At 42.2% G+C, this 10,044-nt stretch overlaps 1 protein-coding gene across 1 annotated transcript; it reads right to left on the bottom strand.

Annotated features, from left to right (window-relative positions):
* Nucleotides 1–582: 582 nt before the first annotated feature.
* Nucleotides 583–6,755, bottom strand: tdo2a (tryptophan 2,3-dioxygenase a). The gene is made up of 12 exons (XM_010780698.1): nt 6,681–6,755; nt 6,446–6,551; nt 6,233–6,323; nt 5,781–5,851; nt 5,167–5,294; nt 4,856–5,042; nt 3,529–3,636; nt 3,323–3,434; nt 3,077–3,134; nt 2,705–2,784; nt 2,261–2,351; nt 583–1,955 (listed from the first exon to the last, which is right to left on the bottom strand). The coding sequence occupies exons 1-12, from the start codon at nt 6,713–6,715 to the stop codon at nt 1,802–1,804; spliced, it is 1,221 nt and encodes a 406-aa protein (XP_010779000.1). The 5' UTR covers nt 6,716–6,755; the 3' UTR covers nt 583–1,801.
* Nucleotides 6,756–10,044: the final 3,289 nt, after the last annotated feature.

Raw genomic sequence — 10,044 nt, 5'->3', positions numbered from 1 at the left:
CCATGGAGTAGGTCCACTTTAAATTAAACATCGTCTTGTGTGATAGATAAAGATTATGTTGTCGTTGTGTCCTTCTCCCTTCAAAATGTGCCTTGGAAGTGTCTGTCTCTGAGAGTGTGGAGTGTTGTTTTGGTTGCTGTCTGAGTCGAAAGGGTTGCACTGCATAGCTGGGAATGGAAACTAGGGCAGGATGGGGGTGGGGGGGGTATCATGACTATGTTCTATTAATACATTAGGGAAAAAGTGCTGCCAGCCAACAGTGTCTCCGTTTAATATTGAATGTACTGCTCAGGATTCATAAGTAGCTATTAAGCTGATGAAAGAAAAGTAGGCTTTCGTTCATATCTACAGTTTGTATTAATTTGAATGTAACTAATGGCTCTTATACTCATTGGATTAGCAATGCAGCCTTCATATCTCATTTGAAAACATGGAAACTGTGTGTGTGTGTGTGTGTGTGTGTGTGTGTGTGTGTGTGTGTGTGTGTGTGTGTGTGTGTGTGTGTGTGTGTGTGTGTGTGTGTCTCTGTCTTTTCTTATGCCAAAATAAATACAATCATCTTTTTCCCTTCAAGTGTCACTTTAAATAATGTTTTTTATTAATATATCACCATGTTACATTTCTTAAACAAAATAAATCACTTTATGCAGATACATTTGTAATCATACATGCACGACAAACACACTGCACAACTATAATAATAAGTATACAAAAATGCATCTTATTAAATACATAAGGTAGATACACGTTTTACACAGTGATGTGGCTAACAGTCGATGTATACAGAGATCAATCCTTGTATAAATACGCAATTAAATTAATGAAATAGCATACTATACAAAACACATTATTACACAACTACACTATTAACATTATGTACACGTTCTACAGTTCATTATTTATGCTCTGCAAATTGTCTTATAGGTGGTGATATTGACATTTTGTACGCAGCTTTATAATGATTGTATCTGCCCTAAAACATCCTAGTAGTCTGAATTGGCTTCCTGTCTGACACCTTCCCCGTGCTCACAGGAAACACCAGGGGTTTGTTGAACCAGAGTTTGATCACTGCTCTCACTGATCCATTTGCTTTCAGGTCAGTCACAATGGATTTACATAATTGTATTGAAAAACACATCTAAGCACATTTTATCAAGGAGCCATCTGCTGTACTGTGTCACCGGTCAAGATTAGACATTAGACTAAAATAGTCTCATTTGGCCATTTTAATTATTCAGGGTCAGACACTGCGTCACAAGTCTCTGCCGTATGAACCTCAGCTTGATTTAACTAATGAACTAGAAATCTGCTGTTCTCTGTTAACAAAGCACATTTGGTGGGCTTTTAGTGGCACCCTTAGATAAAGAGACATTTCTCACCATGCTTAACCATTCAAATGAACACATTTAGTTATTTTCCATATTTACATGTCCCGATCTCATGACTTCCTAGATAGTAAACATACAACTCATCAAATGTTTCTCCCTAATAGACATTATGGTGGTTTAGATTGTCAACCATCTGACACGATCCCTCTATGTGCCATGTTTACCTTAAAAAAATGCAATTAAGATGCTCCAAAAATGCCATGTATTTTTGTTAATTGTGTGTTTCCAACAAAAACAGCACATGTTTTCGGGTGAAAACACAACCTTTTTTTCAGCGTATCGGCTTTTTGAGGTACATCACGCTGATCTCTTTGCATGCTTTGACGGCCCCCCTGTTCACCTGTCACTAAAATGTTCCAGCTGGGATCTCCTGTTTGAAAGCCAGTTAGAGTGAAAAAAGGCTCTGGCGCCTCTTAGTCTGAGTCTTCACTGCTGCAGTAGGAGCTGTCGCAGCATTCGGCCATGTAGAGGAACTTGTGGATGTTGGGATTTAGCTTGGGCACCCAGTGGCGAGGCACCAGGAACGTTGCCAGATTGAACAGATCCACAAACACTTTGTAGCGGTCACTGAAGGGGGGGGAAAAAGTACTCAATATGAAACTCATGTACTCACAATATAACTGTGCATCTGTTACAAATTGTACTTTCTGAAGGACAAACGCTGAACGAAATCGCTGCCAACATTGAATGGATAAGGAACTTGACGTGGCTCCTATGAAATTAACTTTAAGTATAGTTTGTGCATGTCAGGAAGAAGTGGCCGTATGACAGGTTAATTAAGATAAGCACATGGTAGCAGTATCCTGTCCTTATCTAAATGAACTCTGAAGTGTGAAAGTGTTCAATCTGTAGGAGAAAGTGTAATAGCATACCTGACAGTGGATCTGAGGTAGTGGTATCCAGACGAGCCCCCTGTGCCGGCTTTGCTGCCAATCATGCGATGCACCATGCAAACATGATTGTCTGTAAACATAAGACAGAAATATCCGCTGTGATATGAGCTATGTTCCGGGTCTGCATGTTTCATTTGAGCTGCAAATTGTTTAGACATAAAGTGAGACAGCTGGGGAAAAAATGTATTTCTTGGGAAATGTGGGGCTGATAAGCAGGAGGAGAGGATGATTTGATAGATGTCTGCCTCTGAGGTCCTGACCTAATACTGCTCTGTAAACCTCCTTTTATTCAAACTCTGCCCTAGGGCAATATTTGAACACATTGTTTATTTCTAGGTGGTGTCTGCTTTTTTTCCCCTTCCCATTTGTACTGTTTTTGTTCACTTGTGAGTTTGTGCTGACAAGGATGCAACAGTAACTTACATCTCCATTTTGTCATGAGGGTGTCAATATCCATGAGGGATGTGAGCAGCTGGAAGGGAACCTGAAACCTCGGCTCTTCCCTGAGAGAAAGAAAACGGAAGATTTTTACTGTTTGCTCGATTTTATTTACAGTATGTACGATACCTTTTACAGACATCAAGTGGCATACAATGTTTCTGGAGAAGAAGTCAAACTAGAGTTAGTATGACCTGCTCACTACCCTTCATGCAGTTCACTTATTTTACCAAACAGTTTTCCATTAATTACAACCACACATGACATATTGTTAACTCTTGGGTACTCCTAAGAATCGTGTGGAGTTGCTTCACTACCTAATACAAGGTGAAGGAATTGCTGTAAAAAAAGAAATACCTGTAAAAGTAGATCATTAGGGCGCCTTGGAGAGCCTTGTAAGACAGCCGCCTCTCACCTTGTCAGCAAATACAAAAAGATACTTTTTCAGCAAATGTCATTGTCTTTGTGAGATAGATCCTTATAAACGTCACAAAAAACGATCTAGCATTCATACAAGTTTAAATAACTATACACAGATTTGTAAAGGATTGACAAAAAACATGACGTTATTAATATCACATCAATGAAGTCACAAGTACTCACCTTTGCTAAGCAGATGGTCGTGTCGCTTTTCATCAAACAGAGAAGTGAACAGCTCTTTCTGTTTGATCAGCTCAAGCATCATTTCCTCCTTGTCCTCAGAAACTTCCATTGCCTTAAAAAAAAGAAAGACACAGTCCCTGTCGGTGATCTTTGAATGGCTAGTGGAGCAAAGAGAGTTTGTCCTGCAAACTGGAATCATCCCTTACCTCGATTTTTTCCTTCTCCTTGTTCAGCCCATCAAATATATTGATTTCAAACCTTTCCCAGAAATTGAATCCATCCACCTCCAAGCCAGGAGTTCTCTCCAGCCACTCCTGAGAAGAACAGCCAAGGTTTTTATCACATTAATATCCTATATCCTGGTCTTTAGCACATTGGCTCATGCAGTGTTACAGAAAAAAATGTAGTTCAGTTAAAATAATGCCAAACCCTTTTAACCTATGCAATTCAGCATTCATATCTTATACTAAAATACCACCTCATTTTTTGAATTGCAATCTTATATTTTAGCACTATATGCACATTGTTTTTTACTTTAACTTCACATGTGTATATCAATATTTTAATTATATGTATACTATTTTGGACATATACTTTAATTGAAAGATTTGTATTGTCTGTCGCATAACCCATTTTTTCCTGGGACTAATGAAGTATTTAGATTTGTATTCTGATTATAACTCTTGACTACAATACAACTGCTGAACGAACAGGTGTTTTGTAAAGAGCCGAATCTTATGGCTCCTTTCCGAGAGCCGTTCAAAAGAGTCGTTTCTTTTTAAGGGCGCGGGGTTAATGGGGCGAAGCCTGCGAGCTAGTTCAGGCAGTCGACTCGAGCACTTATGCTGCATTCATACATAACGCCCCTTGCCACTCTACAACCAACCAAACAGAGTCTCCTTAATATGCCGCTCTATTTAACCTGCCAGATATCTCTCTATGCTTTGCTTGCTGCTGATATTGCTGCAGCTATACTTCCACGTCGCTGCTGCTTGCCTGCCCCACCACCACCCCAGCTTCCACCCCAGCTTCCACCTGTAGGCTCGGGGGTTAGTTATTTAATCGTCACTCATCGTGCTATGTATATCCGTGGAGTGATGAGGCCCGAGCCTAGACGCCAAACTCAACTATATGCTGCTTAACATGTTAGAGAAACACGTGAGTTGTCTGACTGAAAGGAAAGAACATAAGATTCCAGAGCCCATTCCCGGCCAGACTAACTGTGTTTTATGAGGACAACCCAGTCGAAGCTTGTTCTGCTGATGCAAGTCAGACTACAGAGCTAGATGGAAAGAAATTGAGAATAATGTATCAGGATGCGTTACGCCATCATCATCTACAGCTCATGTGCATTCAGGAAAGCAGGTTCCCGTAAAGGCGAGTGGAAGTATGGCAGGCAGTGAACCAACGATAAGAAGAACGGCTCTCACCAAGTACAACTCGGTTCCCTTCGTTCGTTCTAAAGAGCCGTTCAAAAGTATCGGATCGTTCGCGACCGTCACATCACTCGTGTTTTGTGGTTGTGAGACGTACCTCCACCAGTTTTAGGAGTGTTGGCTCCTGTTCAGTAGCGAGCAGCATCTCACTCTCATGACCCTTGAAGTTGTCCCTGTAATGGCGTCTGTTGTATGGGACCCTCAGGTTGTCCGGGACCCCGATTTTGTTTTCCAAGATCCGAAACTGGAGGCTTTGGAATCCAGAGGCTGGAGCCAGGTATTCCCTGGGGACAGAAGCAAATGCACAAGTAAGCAAACAACACAGACAGAGTGTATCATGAAGTAGTTCATCTTATACATGTTTAAGAGCTTAAGTAGAAAAGGCACGGAAGTTATTTATAAGCTTACCTAAAGTCAAAGAAGTCCAAAGCTGTCATTGTCTCCAAAACTGAAAACTGGTCGACCAACAGTTTGAAGATCATCACAATCCTGTGGATGCGATTGTTGACTTTGAGCATGTTGCGTTCATCTCTGACCTGCAGCATTGGTCAAATGTTGAAGGAAATACTGACTTTAGTAATGGTGGTAAACCTTGCAAGCACATATCATGACACAGGAAACAAATCAATAAGACGTGTCTGCTCCAGAGAAAAATGTCAAAAACTGTTGCTCTAATTGTAATCTAGGACATCAGGCTGGGTGATGCACAACAATCCTTTTTTTACCCTGATTTAACCAAACCAGATTGACTGAATAAAAACAAAATGGTTCCTATTTAATGTGACTTCAGAGGAGATCTGACTGACACAGTTTTCTCCCCTGAGAGATTGATTGTTCTACTTCATGATTTCACATTTTGAGCAAGCACTTTTGAGCATTGTTCAACACTGACAGCTAAAATATCAAATATCTGAGTTAAGCACAACATGTTTTTGATTCATGCTAATTTACCTCTTTTTCTATAAACAAGAACCCAACCACATTACATTTGTCAAATTATTTTAGAAATAAATGTGACTTACACATCCAGTGGTAAAGATGTGTCGCACTGAATCCAGCTCCCACAAAATCTGTTTGAACCAAAGTTCATAGGCTGGAATAAAAGACAAAAGTGTTAAGCTTCATAAACATTTAAAAATTCAAATAGCAGGGTAAACAGACAAGTCAGGGAGAATTACACAACACACATTCAATTAAGAAAAGATTCTCATAAATTCAACCGTATACACACAAACTGCTTCTTCAAATACATCCAAATGTATTTAGTGGGCATTTTCTCTCATTACAAACATAAGATTTAAATATTGCCTCCTTTATTTTTACTCTATTAAAACAGTCCAGAATAGCGATTTGAAACCTCATTATAAATACATGAAATTATCCTAACCAAAAAAGGCTAAATACAAGATTAAACGCAACTATTTTCTTTATGTGAAACAGTAGAAAATAGAATTTTTATCACTTGTTGTTTTACCTTGATGGGTGACAATGAAGAGGTGCTCATCATGGATCTTATTACCCTTCAACTCACTCTGCAACACCTGGGCCGAGACTATTTTGTCGAGCTGAGAGTGGAAAATAAACACTTAACTTAAAAGCAAAACAATGTGAAAACAAATCCAATTCCAGTATCTTTTAAAAGACAAACACAAAGACTGCAGCGTATAATAGGTAATGTTTCCTATACCTGCAGGTACTCTCCGTAGATGATTCCTCCTTTACTGGCCTTGTTAACCCCAGCCTGAGAGCCATCCTCTTCTTCCTCCGCTGTTGGAGGCTTGTTTTTGAATAACCTGCAGTGCAAAGAGAAAAGCGTTTGTTACTTGTTTTCCCACCTGCAGGATTAGTAAAGAATTGTTGCATTTTATCGATAAGAAATCCTTTAGAGCTCTATTTTAGTAGTGATGATAGTTACAACGTACAAATGCCTCTTCTCAAAGTACGGACATCCACTCATGACTTGTCCAAATCAGTTGCTGCAAAGATGTGTTCTTCTTCCTTGACTAATAGTTTCTACAATTGTTGTCAATGAAGTCCAGATTTATAAAGCCTCAGCTTATCCAATCACTCGTGAGGATAGATTGATCATCCGGCCCGCCTCTGTTTGACCCAATGGAGCTGCTGTTTACTTTGAACCAGAAACACCTTCTGGACTTTGTGATACTTGTTAAAAAAAAAAAGAACAGTCACAGGACCTTTTTCACACAATAAACTGAAAAATAGCAGATACAACAAATATTACCAACACAAGAAGAGTCTTTGCTGAGAACCGTTAATACTCACGGATGAGTTAGGGCAGTGGTTCCCAACCTGTGGGCCGCGGCCCCCTGGTGGGCCGCGAAGGTATTGCAAGTGGGCCGCCAAATCTTTTCCAAAATAGTATGATTTTTGTGGGGGGAAAATCAGATAAAAATATACAGAATAATATTTAAAATGATATAAAAAATGTAATTATTCTTTTCATCATTGCATTTTTCCTTAAAATATTAGATATGTGACGAGCAGAGAGATAGGAACATTTGTTGTAATCGGCCAGACTACTTTGCTGCGGGACCGGCGGGACAGCTCTGCACTTGATTGATGCTGATTGTGTAAACTGTAATTAAGTTAGAGTAGAGCAGAGTATTAAAATGGATAGCTGGCTAGCAACAGGGAGTATTAAAAGGAAAGAGAGACCAGAGGCTGTCAGTGAATCGACCGGTGATCTCCTGGCCGTCAAACAAAACTGAAGAGTTCGAAGAAAGTACAGTGCTGAGTACTTAGTGCTGGGATTTTTTTGGACAGGCACAGAAGCTGAGCCGTTACCGCTGTGTGTCGTGTGCTTTGAGACTTTGTCAAACGAAGCCTTGAAGCCATGTAAACTGCGCCGTCACCTCGAGACAAAACAGAGGAGAAGAGCGAAGAAAGGAGAGCAGAGAGTGGTGTGTGGTGTGTAGTGGTGTTGTGTGTGGTGTGTTGTGTGTGTGTGTGTCGGTGTTGTTGTGTGTGTGTGGTTACATATTTGCCTCGACCGGTAGTTGTGGTGTGTTGCAGTAGGTCTTGTACTGTCTCGTTACAGCCGACAGACGAAGTGCCGCCGAGGTAGGTTCTGCTAGCAGTATTCTGGATTCATGGCGATTCGGCTAGTCGCGTTCTCGGGTCAGAAGGCATATGGTGTTAAACTTAGCGGGTTGTTCAGTTTAGGTTGTGCTTGTTTTGAGCCGTTTATAGTGTTTCATTCGCGTAACTTTCAGCTGATTCCGGCATCGTTTATTTTGTGTTTAGGCACCACATTTCTAGCTACATCTAAGACGACCCGGTAATTACTAGTTTGAATGTGACCATAACACATTGGTAATTTATAGTGAGGACGGATGTCTTACGTGCTTGGTCACGTGTCCATTTCAGTTTGATACGTACATTACATTTCGGAGCTGGTCGTCTTTTTATAAATGTCTAGTTCATTTCGTTATGAAGTTGCTTTTATTTTAATTTCGAAGATATTTCGCGTCACCTAGTCAGGTTTGTTGTTCGGGTGTTATACGAACGGGAGGATTTACTCTGCCGACCCAACCAGTGACGTACCGCCGTGGTCTACAAACTACCAGACCGTTGTTACCCTACTTCAAAGAAGTCAAGCTTCTAGCACGAGTGTAAGTCAACCGAAAAGACATGACATAAAAATTAGGTGCTCACGTCCTTTTAGGTCAGAGTGTCTCCATGCAGCCAACCCTTTCCGTAGTCCTTAAGAGTGTCGAAGACTGGTCCTAGTTAATGAGTCTTCGTTGTACTTCGGGTCTTCAAACAGTCCACGAAGACACTCTTCTGTCGAAGTCGCGCACAGTGTTCTCTCTCAGGTCCTTCTGACAGAACGGAGAAAACGTGAGTTGTCGTCGCTTCGGAGTAGTGACACCGACACGCTTTTACCAAAAGGATAGGGTCCACACGACATGACGTGTAGACCGCTACCCCTTCAGATCCGCGCGTCGACCCCAGGAGTTTGGAACGTCCCACGAGAGGATCGTCGCCAACGAGAGTGCCACTACCTTTCACCTGAGACAAGGCAGCCAGTCTTTGAGGCGGTATGAAAGGATTCTGCTAGTAGAACTGAGCGAGCTGCGGCGAATCGGGTGTCGCGGTCGAAAGAGATGTGAAGCGCGCGCGCAGCAACGTTGAAGAAGTAGACCTGTAACTTATACAAGTGGACAATAGGGAACTTCCTGGCTCCAACTCAGGTAAATCCACCGACTCTTGTTATAGTCGGGTCCCATTGGGTTGAATCGTTGGTCGAGTCTTTAGGGACTTCGGCCACAACGACTCAAGTTTTGCACCACCAGCTCTTTTTTGTGTACGTGAAGTAGTGCGTTGAGTTTGTCAGCGGTCCTGAAAACGGAGCCTTCTGCCGCTGGCGTGAGGTCACACATTGGTCATGCGACCACCTAGCTCGAGCTCGACGCGTAGAGAGGTGTATTGTGTGGCGTTATTTGCACAACGTCACTGCCGTAACTACCTGCCGTGTCGACATCTTGCAACGAGTCGATGGGGTAGATGTGGGCAGAAGTCTAGGCCGGTCACGTAAAGAAACACGTTCGTTCCGACGAAGTGCCCATACGACGACGCGGCACCTGTCTACACGGAGCGCCTCGGGTGGCGAAAGTGTGCAGCCTGTTGGGGCGACACGACGACGGGTCGTAACGTGCCCGAGCGGCAGTAGCACGAGGTTAGGTTGTGTAACCCCTGGTCAGGTTTAGGGTAACCTTTGTGTATTTTCACAAGTGTCACACCTTTTCACCGGAGTCGTCAACTTGCCCAATCCGTCCTCCAAATGTCTTTATTTTCTTGAGGAGAAATATTAGAGGCGGTGGTAAAAAGCATAGCGTGTAATCTTTCGTCTCGGCAAACGGGTCTGAACGCGCTGCAGCCAACTGAGTAGGGTCAAACCTCCGTGCATTTCGCGAGAGAAAATGCGAAACCTAGTCGACGAGTTGGTGTATAATAGACGGTAAAGTAGTAGGAGAAGCAAAACTGGCATAATCAGGCTGTTACTTGGCTCACACTATCCCGACGTGACGGAAGAGAGGGGTGTGTAGTTGGGACGTTGCTTAGACAAACGTCGCCCTTCTTAATTTAGGAGTCGGCTACCACACACACAAAAGGTCGAAACCGTTACTCAACCTGCTGGGCTTTTCTGCGAAGGTGTCGGTAAACACAAGAGTGCAGATGTCGGGTATACGAGTTAATAATGGAAGAAAAAGAGGGACTATGAGGGAACTCGAACAAGCTCTTTTTAGGGGCCCGAAACCAGCG

Source organism: Notothenia coriiceps, unplaced genomic scaffold, assembly GCF_000735185.1.
Source record: "Notothenia coriiceps isolate Sejong01 unplaced genomic scaffold, NC01 NC01_scaffold00022123, whole genome shotgun sequence".
NCBI lineage: Eukaryota > Metazoa > Chordata > Actinopteri > Perciformes > Nototheniidae > Notothenia > Notothenia coriiceps.
This window is presented reverse-complemented; position numbering and strand designations above follow the sequence as displayed.